This window comes from Babylonia areolata, chromosome 5 (assembly GCF_041734735.1).
Source record: "Babylonia areolata isolate BAREFJ2019XMU chromosome 5, ASM4173473v1, whole genome shotgun sequence".
Lineage (NCBI taxonomy): Eukaryota > Metazoa > Mollusca > Gastropoda > Neogastropoda > Buccinidae > Babylonia > Babylonia areolata.
Window position 1 is genome coordinate 6,784,133 of NC_134880.1, and position 20,610 is coordinate 6,804,742.

Genomic DNA, 20,610 nt, shown 5'->3' on the forward strand with positions numbered 1-20,610 from the left:
CATACTGCCCGGGACATGCAGGTGTTAAGGGAAATGAGCGAGCTGACAGACTTGCTGGTAACGCAACACCAACGAGCGGCCTACATCTAGGAAAATCGGAAATCCTCAGAAAAGTCAAAGAATACCAAAAAGAACAGGTACAAGGCCATCACACCATCGATCGCCTCAAAGAAATAGAAGCAGAGAGAGGGAGCGGCCGCAAGTCTAACATGAAAGGTAGAGCACGATGCTTTGCAAATCAAACAAATATCGGCATCATTTCCAAACCAACATTGCGCAAATTTCTTCAAAACGGAACAGAGTCTCTGTGGGCCTTTCCAAATACAATAGACCGAGCAAAACACTAGACGCCACGTTCTTGGCATCAGAGATCTTTTCCCATCCCTCTTGCGGCCAGTCAGTGGCGGTTGTGTGTGTTTGTGTGTATGTGTGGGTCTGTGCTTTTGAGTGCGTTTGTGAATGCGCGAGAGTGAAAGTGTACACAAGTGTCAGGAGAGATATGTGTACGTGTGTGTGTGTGTGTGTGTGTGTGTGTGTGTGTGTGTGTGTGTGTGAGGGGAGGTGGGAGTGCGGGGGGAGGTGGGGTAGAGGATGAGGTATGTGAGTGTATGCATGCCTACACTGTGGGAGCAACAGGATATTGGAACGTATATATATATATATCTTTGTATGTACGTGTGTGGGGTTGGGGGTGGGAGATATGGGCGTGTGTGTGTGTGCTTGTACAAGTAAGTGTTCATCTCTGTGAGTGTGTGTGTTTGTGTGTGTGTGTGTGTGTGCCGTGGAAGCTGCGATACGTAGACTAGAAATGAGTGTGTGGAGGAGGTGCAAGGTAATGTGTGTGTGTGTGTGTGTGTGTGTGTGTGTGTTGGAGCTCATGTACGTTTATATGTATCTGACTGTGCTTTCATATATGTGAAACTGCATGTTTGGTGCATTTCTGTTATGCATGTGTGGGTGTATGTGTGAATATGTGTCTTCATATTTTACATTTATTCGCTTATTTATCACCATTGTTGTCTTATTTATTTATTTATTTATGTTTTATTATTATCATTTTATTAGTATTTTTTATATTATTACTACTACCTTTTTCTATATGATAATTATTATTTATTTATTTATTTATTTATTTATGCAAGCTTATCTATTATTTATTCCCCCGTTTTTTTTGTTTTTTGTTTTGTTTTTTTGTGTGTTTTTTTTGTTGTTTTTTTTCTCAAGGCCTGACTAAGCGCGTTGGGTTACGCTGCTGGTCAGGCATCTGCTTGGCAGATGTGGTGTAGCGTATATGGCTTTGTCCGAACGCAGTGACGCCTCCTTGAGCTACTGAAACTGAAACTGAAACTAAAGATGGGTAATGCTGACAAACTTAGCTGGGAACGTTTTATGGGTAACGGCCCTTGAATACACTTTTTTTTTGCTTCTGCTCAGCGGCAAAATGGCGAACATCTGTCGACGATTTCGGTGCTTCAGAGTCAGCTGTCTGGTTTAAAACATCATCGTGTTTTCTTTTCCATTGGCTTATCACCAGAATGAACGCAAGGTGCATGAAGATTATCTTACTATTAATTTATTTGAACTTGAGGAATGACCATAAGGAAAACAAATTTTATTATGAATTGGAATCTTTCTTTCCAATACACAGACTGACAGAAGCAGATTGACAAAATGACAATGGCAAACACACAATCCTCAACACATGAGTGTGTCACACGCACACGCACACACACACACCACATCAAACTTCACTCACTGACATGAATCCGAAGTGATCAAAACAGAACATTAAAAAGAATATATAACGATGCAACAAATATGCGTAATGTAAGAAAACTAAACTAGTAAACTACTGATGGATAGACACAGTCTCTGTCTGTGATAATTACATATATATTGAACATATTATAACAGTGGAGCCCTTCACAGATTTCACAGTTCCATAGTGAGTCATGAATACACCAGAACAGACAGTTTTTCAGTTTCTTTTTTTGTCGTAGTCTTACATGTATACAACACTATGAAATGATATGTATGTTGTCCTCTCTTCATCTCTACCAACAAGGTATGTCTACATTTTACATGTCACTCCAGAGACCTGCAGTCCCTCATGTTTTTCTTGGCTGCTGTTTCATGTTCACCCCATTATAAGGCATATGAATTTGGCCTCTTTCATAAAAGAATAAAATAAACGAACTTTTTTAGTTTTTACAAAGGTTTCAATCACAAGTGAACAGATCTCTCATTCAGTTTCATCTCCCTTTTAGTTTGTCTCACACTGCCACAGTCACACACAGATTGTCCACATGGTTTTCTTCACATGTTTGTGTAAATACTATACATGTAAGTGCAATGACACAGACAGAAACCACTGATCATTAAAAATGTTTAATTTGCTCTGTGTGTGTGTGTGTGTGTGTGTGCGTGTGTGCATGCGTGCACACATGCATGCATGTGAATCTCATTTACAAGGTGCCCACACAAGACGAAGCGACAGCCAGCCCAGCCCAGATGAAGTGGAAAATGCTGTTCCGCATTGGACTGACAGTTGTAGTGGTGGTGGCTATCATTCTGTTCTACCTCAACAATGTGCTGCACAGTAACAGCAAGGACAAAATCTCTGAGCTGGTCAAGTCGGAGAACCTCGCCTTTGAGGAAGCTCTCGTCCGACATGGCAGCAGCGAAGATATTAAAAAACAAACTCTGAATAAAGAGGAGACAGGTACACATGCATTGAAGCAGAAACTACCTTCAGAAGAGGATCGCCAGAATGGTGCTGTTAAAGTGGATGATGGTGATAAAAAAAAGGATATGAAGGAAGAAAAAGACAATTCCATAAACAAAGTTAAAGTGCAGGAAAATATTGCTGAAGAACACAGTGTTGTGAATAGAATTAAAGTGGTGGAAAATGGTGCTGAAGGCAAAGGAGAGGGACTGAATGTTGGAGTGGAGGAGAAAGTTCATCATGGCGAAGAGGATGGTGTGGTGCGCATGAAAGCAGCTGATGATGGACAGACTTTAGGCCTGCAGCCCTTACATCACAGGTACACATTGCAAGAGAGAGATATTTTTTCCCCTCAGATTGTCTGTGTACATGCACAACTACATGCATCAATTGTGTGTATTGTGTATATGTGCATTTGTGTGTGTGTGTGTGACGTTAGTGAGTTATGCTACACCATCTTGGGTTTTTTTGTTTTTAGATAATGTTTTCAGTGAGTTTGTAAGTTAAACATTTTATTGCTGTACCTTATTCACTTTCATCTTGCATGTATTGTTTGTTGAACTTGCTTAGAGCTGCACAGTAAGCTCTATCAAAATGCACATCATTATTATTTAGAGAGAGAGAGACTCAAAGCTTCACCTTATGATGACAGGGTGGGGAAAGAGGTAAAGGTATTAAGTGCTTTGCATTGTGATGACATTTATCTTGGACGACAGGGTGGGGAAAGAGGTACAGGTATCATGTGCTTTGTGTTGTGATGACATTTACCTTGTGACGACAGGGTGGGGAAAGAGGTACAGGTATCATGTGCTTTGTGTTGTGATGACATTTACCTTGTGACGACAGGGTGGGGAAAGAGGTACAGGTATCATGTGCTTTGTGTTGTGATGACATTTACCTTGTGACGACAGGGTGGGGAAAGAGGTGCAGGTATCGTGTGCCTTGTGTTGTGATGACATTTACCTCATGATGACAGGGTGGGGAAAGAGATACAGGTATCATGTTATGTTCCTTGTGTTGTGATGACATTTACCTCATAACAGGGTGGGGAAAGAGGTACAGGTATCATATGTTCCTTGTGTTGTGATGACATTTACCTTGTGATGACAGGGTGGGGAAAGAGGTGCAGGTATCGTGTCCCTTGTGTTGTGATGACAGGGTGGGGAAAGAAATACAGGTATCATGTTATGTGCCTTGTGTTGTGATGACATTCACCTTGTGACGACAGGGTGGGGAAAGAGGTACAGGTATCATGTGCCTTGTGTTGTGATGACATTTACCTTGTGATGACAGGGTGGGGAAAGAGGTACAGGTATCATGTGCCTTGTGTTGTGATGACATTTACCTCATGATGACAGGATGGGGAAAGAGGTACAGGTATCATGTGCCTTGTGTTGTGATGACATTTACCTTGTGATGACAGGGTGGGGAAAGAGGTACAGGTATGAAGTGCCTTGTGTTGTGATGACATTTCCCTTGTGATGACATGGTGAGGAAAGAAATACAGGTATCATGTTATGTGCCTTGTGTTGTGATGACATTCACCTTGTGACGACAGGGTGGGGAAAGAGGTACAGGTATCATGTGCCTTGTGTTGTGATGACATTTACCTTGTAACGACAGGGTGGGGGAAGAGGTACAGGTATCATGTGCCTTGTGTTGTGATGACATTTACCTTGTAATGACAGGGTGGGGAAAGAGGTACAGGTATCTTGTACCTTGTGTTGTGATGACATTCACCTTGTGACGACAGGGTGGGGAAAGAGGTACAGGTATCAAGTGCCTTGTGTTGTGATGACATTTACCTTGTGATGACAGGGTGGGGAAAGAGGTACAGGTATCATGTGCCTTGTGTTGTGATGACATTTACCTTGTGACGACAGGGTGGGGAAAGAGGTACAGGTATCATGTGCCTTGTGTTGTGGTGACATTCACCTTGTGATGACAGGGTGGGGAAAGAGGTACAGGTATCATGTGCCTTGTGTTGTGATGACATTTACCTGGTGACGACAGGGTGGGGAAAGAGGTACAGGTATCATGTGCCTTGTGTTGTGATGACATTTACCTTGTAATGACAGGGTGGGGAAAGAGGTGCGGGTGCAGGTGCACGTGATCCACCTGGCGGTGGTTGCCTGTGGCGACCGAGCGGAGGAGGTGATGGTGCTGCTGAAGTCAGCCCTGGTCCTGACCACCTCCACGCCCTTCGTGCTGCACATATTTGCCGAGAGGGAGCTGCATGGCTTCTTCACCGACCAGGTAACCATGCCGTCCTCTGTGGTGGGCGAAGCGACAAGTGGTGGAGAAGGCTGACTGGATGAAATTGAATGAATGGATCTTTGAGTCTGTCTGACTGAGATGTTGTTGTGAAGCGCTTTGAAAAGCACTGTATAACTGTATTGTTGTTATTGTTATGATTAGTATAAATAATGATAGTTATGAAAGTCATTATCTTTATCATCATCATTATTATTGACTCACTTGTGTAAACAAAGTGAGTCTATGTTTTAACCCACTGTTCGGTTGTCTGTGTGTGTGTGTGTGTGTCTGTGGTAAACTTTAACATTGCCATTTTCTCTGCAAATACTTTGTCAGTTGACACCAAATTGGGCATAAAAATAGGAAAAACTCAGTTCTTTCCAGTCATCTTCTTTAAAACAGTATTGCACCTGTTGGATGGGCACAAAAAAATTTAAAAAAAGAAGCCAAATTATATGCAAACTGAATTTACTGTTATATTTGTATTATTTTTTTTCTCTAAACTTGGCACTTTGATCTGATATTCTGACAACAACAAGAGCAGTCATTTTTATCATTTTTTGTTCAAACAGGAACTTCTTTTGCTAAGCATGGAAGTTATATTTATTTTGCATGTCTTTGGTGCAGATAGTAAAACAGGGAAATTAATCTGTAGTTAATGCTAGGGGGCTTAATTTGCTTTAAACTGATCTTTCTCATCTTAAACATTACATTTTGAAATTATACTCAATACATAAAAAGCTTGTGTGTTTTACTCTCAGTGTACAGCTCCTTCACTATTTTCATTCGCCCAAGTGATCCTTTTCGGAAAATACTAAAATCAATACGACGAGTGGACTTTATAGATCTATTGGCTTAGCCCAGAAGGTCATGGGCAAAAATCAGTTGCATACACATGCGCGTGCTCATATTCTTCGTGAATGATGCCATTTTGTTTCAAGTTGTTGACCTGCCTGTTCAATCCTATATTCAATCAATAATGCACGATAACATGTGATGGAAAGGTGGAGAAGGAGACCGTTAAATATTTATTCAGGGAAAGATTTGTGAATGCCTCATCACTTACTGGATTATGCCCCAAACTGCCATAAAAATATCCACAGAATCAGTCGGAATTCACAGTTAAAAATAATAAACCATGAGAGTTAATACCCTTGAATTGATGAAACGTAAATATTTCCAGTCTTGACTTTTCTCAAAAAGAAGTCCTTTTCACTTCATACGACGTTTAGAAGTACTCGTACTTGGCTCTGCATGTTATTAGTTTAACAGAATACTCAATTTTCACATCAGCTTTAAAACTATAAAACTAGAACTAGAATGAACATAAAAGAGAAATTGAATCGACTGTGTCAGCCGGGTGTAACTAAACTTGTACATCTGTCTAGATCCAAAGAAAACGGCTAAATGTTGCAGTGTGATTGTGGCGATAGCCACATCTCCTTTACTGCGGAATTAAAAAGAGTTTTTAATTGCCCTTAAAGATTTTTTGAATGCCCAAGATACATCAGAATAATATGATTTAAACAGCGTTCTCACTGCGAATACCACAATCGATTTATCACCCTTTAGAAAAGCATGTTTAAATATTTTTGAACATCAGCTAAGGAGCCCCGATAGTGTAATGGGTAAGACAGTTTCTTCTCACCTGAACATGCAGGGTTTGAATCTGTCGTTATGACTTTTTTTTCTTTTTCTTTTAACCTGAAGCTTTATAATAACAAATACAGAACACATTTTAACAATTAGATTTTTTTTTAAGTGTATCACAAGTGAGTCTTGAAGGCCTTGCCTCTCTTGTTATTATTATCATTATCATTATTATTATTGTTATTGTTATTATTATTGTTATCATTAGTATTATTCATTTATTCGTGGTTGTTATAGACTAGTAGTAGTAGTAGTAACTAGTAACTAGTAGTAGTATCGACACCTGTCACAAAGAGATTTCCAGGACAAATCTGAATTACACAGATGTTCTAAAACCATGGGACTTACGTCTGTAATGCAGGCCAGGGCATGGTTTGAAAAGTTCCAGAGGAACAGAGAGAGAGAGAGAGAGAGATATCTAAATATACATATACACTCATACGTTTGTTCTTTTTTCCAGTTTACCTTGTGGCCAACGGACTTTCTGGATAAAGTGGAATACAGATTGTACGACATCACATTCCCTGCTTCAGAGAATGCAAATGAATGGAAAAAGCTGTTCAAACCATGTGCAACCCAGAGACTGTTTATTCCTGTGAGTATTTTTCCTTTTTTTGTTTGTTTTTTTGTTTGTTTGTGTGTGTGTGTGTGTGTGTGTGTGTGTGTGTCCCAAACTGTACCTTCTTTATTCTACACTGTGAGATGTAGTAATACTGTCCATGGCTTATCACATTCAAAATCTGTGTGAAATTCTAACCTTCCCAAAAGATACTTTGAATATGAATTACAAACGCTGTTTAACTCATTCGACCCTGTGCCCTTGCATTGATCCGGCATTAAATTTGATTCACTGAAACAGTTTCCACATTCCTTCACATACATAAACCATAAGGGAAGGGAACTAACTTATACAGTATTACTAGATGTGAAAACAATTGATTTGGAGGAAAAACAGCATATTTTCTGCTTTTTTTTTTTTTCATCAGAAAGGCATGGAAGTCTGCCAAGGCTGTAAACTCCCCAGGGGTGAATGGGTTAAATTTAAAGAAAATCACATATTCCCAAAATACAACATGTGCATTTCTCTTCCGTTATCTGGTGAGCACATTGTGTTTCCATGCCATAGTATCTACACTTTCTGTGAACAGTCTGGCTCAGGGTTAGGATCTCATTTTGCATACATACTATAACTTACAGTTTAAGCTAAAAAGACTACAAAGTGTGATTTTTCATTTTTGAAATCAGCAGATTTTGTAGATGGTTATTTTTACTGGTTCCACTTTTACTGGTTCCACTTCTTTTATCATTCTTTGTTTTGTTTTTCTAAAATAAGAATGTAGTTACCTCATCAGTATGTTCAGAATTGTTTAAAACATCAAAAGGTGCAAGGATTAAAACAGTGTTGCTATTTGACTGTTCATCCTTTTTCTCTCCGCTGGCTGCAGTCTGTTGGATGTATTGATAACCTGATGGGTGGTCATTATTATTATCTCTGTTGGCTTCTGTCAGTTCTTCTGAAGATGTATTGATGACCTGAGTGATTATTAATATTTTCTGTGTAGGCTGCCATGAATTTTGCTGATGTTTTGATAACCCAAGTGATATTGCTGCTGGTGATGTATTTATAACTCGAGTGATAATTCAGTTGGTCATATATTGATGACCTGAGTGGTGATTCTGCTAGTGACATATTGATAACCCAAGTGATAATTCTGCTGGTGACATTGATAACCTGAGTGATAGTTCTGCTGTTCAGTTCAGTTCAGTTACTCAAGGAGGCGTCACAATGTTCAAACAAATCCATATACGCTATACCACATCTGCTAAGCAGATGTCTAACCAGCAGCGTAACCCAACACGCTTAGTCAGATCTTGAGGTAATTCTGCTGATGATGTCTTGATAACCTGTGTGATAAATCTGCTGGTGATATATAGATAAACTGAGTGATAATCCAGGTGGTGATGTATTGACAACCTGAGTGATAATTCTGCTGGTGATGTATAGATACCTGAGTGATATTGATAATCTGCTGGTGATGTATAAATAACCTAAGTGATAATTCTGCTGGTAATGTATAGATAACCTGAGTGATAATTCTACTGGTGATGTATAGGTAATCTTAGTGATAATCCAGCTCGTGATGTATAGATAACCTCAGTGATAATTCTGCTGGTGATGTACAGATATTCTTAGTGATAATTCTGCTGGTAATGTATAAGTAAACTGAGTGATAATTCTGCTGGTGATGTGTTGATAACCTGAGTGATAATGCTGCTGGTGATGTGTTGATAACCTGAGTGATAATTCTGCACGTGACGTGTTGATAACCTCATTGATAATGCTGCTGGTGGTGGGTTGATAACTTGAGTGATAATTCTGCTGGTGACATGTTGATAACCTCAGTGATAATTCTGCTGGTGATGAGTTGATAACCTGAGTGATAATTCTGCTGGTGATGTGTTGATAACCTGAGTGATAATTCTGCTGATGACGTGTTGATAACCGCAGTGATAATGCTGCTGGTGGCATGTTGATAACCTCAGTGATAATTCTGCTGGTGACATGTTGATAACCTCAGTGATAATTCTGCTGGTGACATGTTGACAACCTGAGTGATAATGCTGCTGGTGATGAGTTGATAATCTCAGTGATAATTCTGCTGGTGAAGTGTTGATAACCTCAGTGATAATTCTGCTGGTGACATGTTGACAACCTGAGTGATAATGCTACTGGTGATGAGTTAACCTCAGTGATAATGCTGCTGGTGATGAATTGATAACCTCAGTGATAATTCTGCTGGTGACGTGTCGATAACCTCATTGACAGTGCTGCTGGTGATGGATGTATATATGGATAACCTGAGAGGTGATCATCACCATTGTGTGTAGTCATTGCTGCTGGACGTGGACTCGATGATATACGTGGACACGGATGTGCTGTTCCTCAGCCCCTTGACCAAGCTCTGGTCCTTCTTCGCTCGCTTCAACGCCACACAGCTCGTGGCCCTGGCCCCGGAGCACGAAGACGCCAGCACCGGCTGGTACAACCGCTTCGCCCGCCACCCCTATGTCCCACCTCTTGGTATGGCATGGCTGTGTCTGTTTCTGTTTGTCAGTATATACATCACCAGAATGGCATGGCTGTGTCTGTTTCTGTTTGTCAGTACATACATCACCAGAATGGCATGGCTGTGTCTGTTTCTGTTTGTCAGTACATACATCACCAGAATGGCATGGCTGTGTCTGTTTCTGTTTGTCAGTACATACATCACCAGCACCCAGCACCCCAATGTCCATCCTCTGGGTACGGCATGGCAGTTTGTGTTGGTCAATGTGTACATCACCAACACCCCTATGTCCAGCCTCTGGGTACGACATGGCAGCTTGTGTTGGTCAATGTGTACATCACCAACACCCCTATGTCCAGCCTCTGGGTACGACATGGCAGTTTGTGTTGGTCAATGTGTACATCACCAACACCCCTATGTCCAGCCTCTGGGTACGGCATGGCAGTTTGTGTTGGTCAATGTGTACATCACCAACACCCCTATGTCCAGCCTCTGGGTATGACATAGCAGTTTGTGGTGGTCAATGCTTACATTACCAATACCCCTATATCCAGCCTCTGGGTACAGCATGGCAGTTTGTTTTGGTCAATGTGTACATCACCAACACCCCTACGTCCAGCCTCTGGGTACGACATGGCAGTTTGTGTTGGTCAATACTTACATCACCAACACCCCTACGTCCAGCCTCTGGGTACGACATGGCAGTTTGTGTTGGTCAATACTTACATCACTAACACCCCTATGTCCAGCCTCTGGGTACGGCATGGCAGTTTGTGTTGGTCAATGTGTACATCACCAACACCCCTATGTCCAGCCTCTGGGTACGACATGGCAGCTTGTGTTGGTCAATACATACATCACCAACACCCCTATGTCCAGCCTCTGGGTACGGCATGGCAGTTTGTGTTGGTCAATGTGTACATCACCAACACCCCTATATCCAGCCTCTGGGTACGACATGGCAGCTTGTGTTGGTCAATACATACATCACCAACACCCCTATGTCCAGCCTCTGGGTACGGCATGGCAGTTTGTGTTGGTCAATGTGTACATCACCAACACCCCTATGTCCAGCCTCTGGGTACGACATGGCAGTTTTTGGTCAATACATACATCACTAACACCCCTATGTCCAGCCTCTGGGTACGACATGGCAGCTTGTGTTGGTCAATACATACATCACCAACACCCCTATGTCCAGCCTCTGGGTACAACATGGCAGTTTTTGGTCAATACATACATCACCAACACCCCTATGTCCAGCCTCTGGGTACAACATGGCAGTTTGTGTTGGTCAATACATACATCACCAACACCCCTATGTCCAGCCTCTGGGTACAACATGGCAGTTTGTGTTGGTCAATACATACATCACCAACACCCCTATGTCCAGCCTCTGGGTACAACATGGCAGTTTTTGGTCAATACATACATCACCAACACCCCTATGTCCAGCCTCTGGGTACAACATGGCAGTTTTTGGTCAATACATACATCACCAACACCCCTATGTCCAGCCTCTGGGTACAACATGGCAGTTTTTGGTCAATACATACATCACCAACACCCCTATGTCCAGCCTCTGGGTACAACATGGCAGTTTTTGGTCAATACATACATCACCAACACCCCTATGTCTGGCCTCTGGGTGCGGCATGGCAGTTTCTTCTCTCGTTTTTTTGCTGCCCCATCATCTGCACTGATTTCAGTGGCATTACTCCCACACCACTCATTCCAAGTCCTCCCATACATGGCCACATCTGGGTTTGTCTGTCGCAGTCCCAATGTTGACAGTCCACAGGGAACCATCAGCGTTAGGTCGCCATGAGTCCACACACCAGAGGAGACCTTGCACTGCTGCTGAGTCACTTCAGTGGTGTTCAGTAGTGGGCATGGCAGTTTCTGTTTATCAATACATAGATCTCCAGTACCCCAGTGTTCTTTTTCTGGGTATGACATGGTAGTTTCTGTTTCTGTTTGTCAATACATACATCACCAACAACCCTATGTCCCGCCTCTGTGTACGGCATGGCACCCCTACCCCTACCTCTAGGTCTCTGGATGCAGCATGCCAGTTTCTTCTTCTGTTTTTTTTTTTTTTTTTTTTTTTTTGCTGCCCCATCTGCACCATTTCAGTGGCATTACTCCCATGCCGCACATCCTGAGTCCCCCATACGCGGCAACACGTAGGTTCATCTGTCGCAGTCCCAGTGCCGGCAGTCCACAGGGAACCGTCAGTGTTAGATTGCCAGGAGTCCACACACCAAAGGAGACCTTGCACTGCTGCTGAGTCATTTTGGTGGTGTTCAGTAGTGGACATGGCAGTTTTTCTGTTTGTCAGTATGTACATGTCCGGTACCCCTTTGTTCCTTTTCTGGGTATGGCATGGCAGTTTCTGTTTGTCAGTATGCACCTGTCCAGTACCCCTTTGTTCCTTTTCTGGGTATGGCATGGCAGTTTCTGTTTGTCAGTATGCACCTGTCCAGTACCCCTTTGTTCCTTTTCTGGGTATGGCATGGCAGTTTCTGTTTGTCAGTATGCACCTGTCCAGTACCCCTTTGTTCCTTTTCTGGGTATGGCATAGCACTTTCTGTTTGTCAGTATGTACATGTCCAGTACCCCTTTGTTCCTTTTCTGGGTATGGCATGGCAGTTTCTGTTTGTCAGTATGTACATGTCCGGTACCCCTTTGTTCCTTTTCTGGGTATGGCATAGCACTTTCTGTTTGTCAGTATGTACATGTCCGGTACCCCTTTGTTCCTTTTCTGGGTATGGCATGGCAGTTTCTGTTTGTCAGTATGCACCTGTCCAGTACCCCTTTGTTCCTTTTCTGGGTATGGCATGGCAGTTTCTGTTTGTCAGTATGCACCTGTCCAGTACCCCTTTGTTCCTTTTCTGGGTATGGCATGGCAGTTTCTGTTTGTCAGTATGCACCTGTCCAGTACCCCTTTGTTCCTTTTCTGGGTATGGCATGGCAGTTTCTGTTTGTCAACACATGCATCACCAGCACCCTCACTTCCTTTCTCTTGGTACAGCATTGCAGTTTCCGTTTCTTTTAGTTTCAAGGTGTTGAAGCATGCAGACTGATCCATATAATCATCAGATGTATCAAGATGACGACAAAGCTAATGTGTCCATTCCTGTTTATCTGCTACTCACGGAGAGACAAGGGTAATGATGAAATATCAATGATAAGAATAACAATACTATTACTAAACATTATGCACCATCACAACACAAATCACAACAGCTATAATATTATAGTAAATGAAATAGATGAACACAGTGAAATAATATGAAGCTCTCTTCAGTGTTTTCACATGTAATAATTTCATGCAGCTGATCATCAATTCTTAAACATTATTTTTTTCAGGTGTTATTTAATCATGAAAACATATACCAACCATTCAAAATTCAAAATTCAAATTCATAAACACTTTATTAATCCACATGGAAATTAACGTGTACAATCACAGGCTCGTTGTAGACACCAACATAAAAATGAACATGTACCATACAATACACTAAAACAAGTAAGATAAAAACTCTCAGTAGCTGACTAAAACAACCCCACACACCCCCACACACGTGCACACATTAAGACAATAAAGTATTGCACAACAATGCATACTGATAGAAAACATCCAGCAAATAAAATATAAATATTTAACTCTCACCCTCACCCCCCCCCCCCCACACACACACACATGTAAAGACAAGGTAGTGTACAACAATGTTAAAAAAAAAAAAAAGTCCCAACAAATAGATTGTATATAAATGTAAAATGCGCACACCTACCTACCCACCCACCCACCCACCCACCCACCCACACACACACACACACACACACACACACACACACACACTTTAAGACAATAACCTATTGCACAACCATGACATGAATCCTTCACATATGCTCACTTGTGTTGTTGTTTTGTTCAACGTGCAGGTACTTTGAATGTGTAGTGTGTTGTTTTGTTCAACATACAGGTGGTTTGATTGCATAGTGTGTTGTTTTGTTCAGCATACAGGTACTTTTAATGTGTTGTGTGTTGTTTCATTCAACATGCAGGTGGTCTGAATGCATGGTGTGTTGCTTTTGTGAATGCATAGTGTGTTGTTTTGTTCAACACACAGGTGTGAATTCAGGTGTAATGCTGATGAATTTGACACGGCTGCGTCAGTCGACATGGCTGCCATCCATGCTGAAGTTCTACAAGGAATACCGTCTGAAGATAACATGGGGAGACCAGGATCTCATCAACATCTATTTCCACTATCACCCAGGTAATGACTTTTGTTTTGTCATCTTTTTATAAGCGAGCATGCCAACATTCTCTTTTAGAGGTAATATTCTTGTATATCATAATGGTTGACTTCTTTAAAACAGCCCTGAAATGGCCCCAAAGGGGTTGGCTGGGTTGTAAGCAACACAGTTTCATTTGAACTCGTTCAAGACATAACTTTACTGTAGGTAAGCACTTCTTTTAGGCTTTATGCATAAACTCTAAGCAAACTTCCAGCTCTGTCCCCGTGTGTGAGTTTTGAGGAAAACCGGTTGATTTAAAACCCCTTCAGTGCCAGGGGGAAAACAGCAGAAAGTGGTGTTTCAGGTCATAAAACATTATCCAAAACAATAAGCCTAAAACTGAGAAAATGGTCTGGAGATAAACCACTCTAGACAAACTGTGTGAATTTTCAGCCTTCCAGAGCTATTTCCCTTTTTCTGATGACGTCATCAGTGACGTCACTATGCACGTACGTAATAAGTTTATGGCAGTCAAGGGGTTTTAAGTACATTTTGTTTGTTTTTCTGCATCAATATGGCAGGGGAACTTGCCGAGACTGTAAACTCCCTGGGGGTGAATGGGTTAACACACACACACATGAACGAAACTACTTCTTCTTCTTCTGCGTTCACTCGTATGCACACGAGTGGGCTTTTACGTGTATGACCGTTTTTACCCCGCCATGTAGGCAGCCATACTCCGTTTTCGGGGGTGTGCATGCTGGGTATGTTCTTGTTTCCATAACCCACCGAACGCTAACATGGATTACAGGATCTTTAACGTGCGTATTTGATCTTCTGCTTGCATATACACACGAAGGGGGTTCAGGCACTAGCAGGTTTGCACATATGTTGACCTGGGAGATCGTAAAAATCTCCACCCTTTTCCCACCAGGCGCCGTCACCATGATTCGAACCCGGGACCCTCAGATTGACAGTCCAACGCTTTAACCACTCGGCTATTGCGCCCGTGGAACGAAACTTCATTTTCTGGGACTTGGTTTGCATGTCAGATGAATAACTCCGGTATCACAAAAGTCGCCCAATAAAATCGTTTTACAGATGAGCTGTTCAAGTACACATGTGACTGGAACTACCGCCCAGACCACTGCATGTACATGAGTGTGTGCAAGCCAGCAGAGCAGCACGGAGCCTTCGTCCTGCATGGCTCTCGTCGGGTCATGCACAACGACAAACAGCCAGCCTTCAAGGCTGTCTACACTGCCTTTAAAAATGTGAGAGAGACTGTCTTGTTTTGTGGGGTTTTTTTTTTTCTGAAAGAACGGTAAACCTGGGATTTTCTAAGGCTATCTACACTGGTTTAAAAAATATAAGAGACTGCCTTGTTTTTCTAGCGCGGATGGTAAAATTGATTAAATGATTTTTATAATTTGACCATTCTGAACACTTAAACTGATTTTAATAAGCCATGTTTTGGTTGTGATACTCTGTGATTGGTTCTGTTGGTCTGTGCTAATGATTTTGTTAGTGTGCATCAATGTGACACTTTTTCTGTATGCTGTTTTCTGTGTCAGTTGTCAATGATTCTATGATTCTGACTGTTCTGTTGGCTGTTTTCATCTAATTCTTTCCTGTCATTGCTCTTGATAGCACTTTTGCTTTTGTTGTCCATGATAAAAGCATTATGATTTGGAAAAAAAAGAAGCAGCTGTTTTACAAGCACACAGGAACTTATCCTCTTGAATGGGAATGGATGCTTTTCCGAAACAACAATCAAGACTTCGTCAAGACAAGAAATCGGATTTGAAAGCTGAAACCTAGTTTGCTAGCAGGCAACAACATTTAGTTTTTGTTTTGTTTATAATCTATAATTGAAGGTGTATTTTCTTTATTTTCGCTAGCAGTCTGAACAATGATCAGTGAATTCTCAGAATCTTCATTTACCAGAACAAGAGAAAGAGAGAGAGAGATAATACTTAGTTGGGTTTTCTTTTCATGTTTTTTGGATAGGATTTGATTCAGTTTTCACTGTCACAGAATTGAGGCACCCATTGGATTGGATAGTTTTGATGGGATAGTTTAGGATAGTTTTGAGGGGACAGTTTAGGATAGTTTTGAGAGGATAGTTTAGGACAGTTTTGGACAGTTTTGAGGGGATAGTTTAGGACAGTTTTGATGGAATAGTTTAGGATAGTTTTGAGGGGATAGTTTAGGACAGTTTTGAGGGGATAGTTTTGGACAGTTTTGATGGAATAGTTTAGGATAGTTTTGAGGGGATAGTTTAGGACAGTTTTGAGGGGATAGTTTAGGATAGTTTTGAGGGGATAGTTTAGGACAGTTTTGAGGGGATAGTTTTGAGGGGATAGTTTAGGACAGTTTTGAGGGGATAGGTCAATGGGGTGACGGGGTAGTTTGATGGGGTGTCCATCTGACAAACGAGAAGAAAGAAGATTGATGGGAAAGTTTTGATGGGATAATTGGATAGGATAGTTTTGATGGGATAATTGGATGTGATTGTTTTGATGAGATACTTTGATAGGATTGTTTTGATTAGATAGTTTGATGGGATAGTTTTGATGGGATAGTTTGGATAGTTTTGATAGGATTGTCTGATGGGATAGTTTGGATAGTTTTGATAGGATTGTCTGATGGGATAGTTTTGATAGGATTGTTTGATGGGATAGTTTGATTGGATAGTTTTGATAGGATTGTCTGATGGGATAGTTTGGATAGTTTTGATAGGATTGTCTGATGGGATAGTTTTGATAGGATTGTTTGATGGGATAGTTTGATGGGATAGTTTTGATAGGATTGTCTGATGGGATAGTTTGGATAGTTTTGATAGGATTGTCTGATGGGATAGTTTTGATAGGATTGTTTGATGGGATAGTTTGATGGGATAGTTTTGATTAGATTGTCTGATGGGATAGTTTGGGATAAGATAGTTTTATGGGATTGATAGTTTGATGTGATGGTTTGATGGGATTGATGGTAAAGTTTTTTTTGATGGGATAGTTTGATGGGGTAAATAGTTTGATTTGATAGATAGCTTGATGAAATGATTTAATGGGATAGTTTAGATGAGATAGTGTGATGGGAACGGTCTGCTGGGCGTGTTTCAGTTCCGGCTGGGCCAGGACGTGGAGTTTGTCCTGCTGGAGACGGTGAGGAAGAACCTGGAGTCCACGGGTCTGACGCAGTGCGGCAAGTACAGACACATCTTCCTCAAACAGCTGCAGGAGGTCGTCATGGAGACCAGAGGTCACGACGCTCAAGGGATGCTGGACTGAAAGGTGGTCCATGGGGAGGGGGGTGGGGGGAGGGGTGGAGGGATTGTAGGAACCGTTTTGTTCCTTGGCAGCTGATTTGGTTTGGTGGTGGTGCCGTCGTGAGGAAGGGGAAACTGTGGACTCATGTGGAGGTGGCTTTCTTTTGTGTGTGTGTGTGTGTGTGTGTGTGTGTGTGTGTGTGCAAGCTCAGACTGTTACTGATGATGGTGAATTGTGTTTGTTTGATGAGCCTGGGAGTCGAGAGCATTGTTTATTTATTCCTTATTTGTTTGCAATTGATTTGCCACCGTTTGCATGGTTTGGAAAAAAAAAAAAAAATCAAAAAAATCTGTATTTGTTGAACTGTGTATTTGGTAAACTTCGTAACTAATTCATGCTGCTGTATTATTTTTGTTTTTTCGGTTTTGTTTGTTTGTGTGTGTCTCTCTAAGATATGTCTCATAGTGCCTCAAGAGTTCTCCCTCTTTCTTTTTCGTATTTTTTTTTTTTCCTCTTGCGGCATCTTCGTTTGGTTGGCTTCCTGATGGCTTGTTTAGCCAGCCAGCCAGCCAGTCCAAATGGTAATTGTTGATTCTTGTTAAATACAGTTGCTGGGAAATAAATTCTGCTGTTTAATTGTGGATAAAAGGAACACTGGTGCAGTTCCGAAACAAACACATGCGCTAATGGAGGGTGGAGAAAAGACAAGGCAAGACACGACATGACACGACAAGTTGTTTATTTACAATAGTCAAACATAAGCCTGTGTACCTTTTTTTTTTATTTTTTTTTTTTTTCTTTTTTACATGCTGCCCTTGCCTATGAGGGGACAAAGAAGTTTTTTTTTTAAGAGAGGGAAAAAAAGGAAAGGATACAGTCAAGTATTTAGAAAAAGGATGTAAATTGAAGTTCACACTCATCCTTCAAAATATATTTGTATTTCATTTTATGACAACAGATTTCTCTGTGTGAAATTTGGGCTGCTCTCCCCAGGGAGAGCGCGGCGCTACACTACAGTGCCACCCATTTTTTTGGTATTTTTTCCTGCGTGCAGTTTTATTTGTTTTTCTTATCAAAGTGGATTTTTCTAAAGAATTTTGCCAAGAACAACCCTTTTGTTGCCATGGGTTCTTATACGTGCGCTAAGTGCATGCTGCTCACGGGACCTCGGTTTATCGTCTCATCCGAATGACTAGCGTCCAGACCACCACTCAAGGTCTAGTGGAAGGGGAGAAAATATCGGCGGCTGAGCCATGATTCGAACCAGTGCACTCCGATTCTCTTGCTTCCTAGGCGGACGTGTTACCTCTAGGCCATCACTCCATATGGAGTTGAACGACAAACCCAAGATTTGAACATCAAGGAAGGGAAGAGGGAGGGGGTTGGGGGGAGGGGTGGGAGAGAAAAAGAAAGTGAGTGACAGAGACGGAGCAGGAGAGGGGAGAGACAAATGAAGAAAGAGACACTTGAGAGACAAAAACATAGAGACCGATACCGAAAAAGAAAAAAACACAGAAACACGTACAAAAGCACAGTTAACAAGTAATTAACTGAATATGATGAAACGCACAGACTGACAGAGCATGAGAGAAGAGTGTAAGCACGCGGACAGAAACATAGATAGTAAGTAGTCAACTAAAGATAATGAAAGACACAGACTGACAGAACATCAGAGAAGAGTGTAAGCACAGGTACAGAAACATAGATAATTAGTAATCAACTGAAGGTAAGGAAACACACAGACTGACAGAACATGACAGCACAGTGTAAGCACAGGTACAGAAACATAGATAATTAGTAATCAACTGTAGGTAAGGAAACACACAGACTGACAGAACATGAGAGAAGAGTGTAAGCACAGGTACAGAAACATAGATAATTAGTAATCAACTGAAGGTAAGGAAACACAGACTGACAGAACATGACAGCACAGTGTAAGCACAGGTACAGAAACATAGATAATTAATAATCAACTGAAGGTAAGGAAACACAGACTGACAGAGCATGACAGCACAGTGTAAGCACAGGTACAGAAACATAGATAATTAATAATCAACTGAAGGTAAGGAAACACAGACTGACAGAACATGACAGCACAGTGTAAGCACAGGTACAGAAACATAGATAATTAATAATCAGCTGGAGATAAGGAAACACACAGACTGACAGAACATGACAGCACAGTGTAAGCACAGGTACAGAAACATAGATAATTAGTAATCAACTGAAGGTAAGGAAACACACAGACTGACAGAACATGACAGCACAGTGTAAGCACAGGTACAGAAACATAGATAATTAGTAATCAACTGAAGGTAAGGAAACACACAGACTGACAGAACATGACAGCACAGTGTAAGCACAGGTACAGAAACATAGATAATTAGTAATCAACTGAAGGTAAGGAAACACACAGACTGACAGAACATGAGAGAAGAGTGTAAGCACAGGTACAGAAACATAGATAATTAGTAATCAACTGAAGGTAAGGAAACACACAGACTGACAGAACATGAGAGAAGAGTGTAAGCACAGGTACAGAAACATAGATAATTAGTAATCATCTGAAGGTAAGGAAACACACAGACTGACAGAACATCAGAGAAGAGTGTAAGCACAGGTACAGAAACATAGATAATTAGTAATCATCTGAAGGTAAGGAAACACACAGACTGACAGAACATGACAGCACAGTGTAAGCACAGGTACAGAAACATAGATAATTAGTAATCAACTGAAGGTAAGGAAACACACAGACTGACAGAACATGACAGCACAGTGTAAGCACAGGTACAGAAACATAGATAATTAGTAATCAACTGAAGGTAAGGAAACACACAGACTGACAGAACATGAGAGAAGAGTGTGAGCACAGGTACAGAAACATAGATAATTAGTAATCAACTGAAGGTAAGGAAACACACAGACTGACAGAACATGAGAGAAGAGTGTGAGCACAGATACAGAAACATAGGTAATTAGTAATCATCTGAAGGTAAGGAAACACACAGACTGACAGAACATGAGAGAAGAGTGTAAGCACAGGTACGGAAACATAGGTAATTAGTAATCAACTGAAGGTAAGGAAACACACAGACTGACAGAACATGACAGCACAGTGTAAGCACAGGTACAGAAACATAGGTAATTAGTAATCAACTGAAGGTAAGGAAACACACAGTGTCAGAAGAGAAGGTAAGCATGAAGCTTGTAGGAGGGGAAGTTCACAGAAGAGACAGGGAGAGAGGGTTTTTTTTGTTGTTGTTTTTTCTTTTTCTAAAGTATCAGTATCAGTAGCTTAAGGAGGCGTCACTGCATTCGGACAAATCCATATGCGCAACACCACATCTGCCAAGCAGACGCCTGACCAGCAGCGTAACCCAACGCGCTTAGT

General features: G+C 41.4%; 1 protein-coding gene across 1 annotated transcript; it reads left to right on the plus strand.

Moving 5' to 3' along the window:
- Positions 1–1,443: 1,443 nt before the first annotated feature.
- On the plus strand, positions 1,444–18,564 carry LOC143282340 (glucoside xylosyltransferase 1-like). Its single transcript, XM_076587947.1, has 8 exons — positions 1,444–1,546; positions 2,473–3,044; positions 4,804–4,981; positions 7,092–7,226; positions 9,521–9,713; positions 13,836–13,985; positions 15,049–15,221; positions 17,070–18,564. Exons 2-8 carry the CDS (start codon positions 2,512–2,514, stop codon positions 17,235–17,237), a joined length of 1,530 nt encoding a protein of 509 aa, XP_076444062.1. The 5' UTR covers positions 1,444–1,546; positions 2,473–2,511; the 3' UTR covers positions 17,238–18,564.
- The last annotated feature ends 2,046 nt before the right edge of the window (positions 18,565–20,610 follow it).

What these genes read in the sequence shown, in the direction of transcription:
- LOC143282340 (XM_076587947.1), top strand. Translation starts at nt 2,512, where the DNA reads ATGAAGTGGAAAATGCTGTTCCGCATTGGACTGACAGTTGTAGTGGTG. An exon ending in CTGCAGCCCTTACATCACAG is followed by an intron (nt 3,045 to 4,803) that starts GTACACATTGCA and finishes TTGTAATGACAG; the next exon opens with GGTGGGGAAAGAGGTGCGGG. An exon ending in CCCAGAGACTGTTTATTCCT is followed by an intron (nt 7,227 to 9,520) that starts GTGAGTATTTTT and finishes CATTGTGTGTAG; the next exon opens with TCATTGCTGCTGGACGTGGA.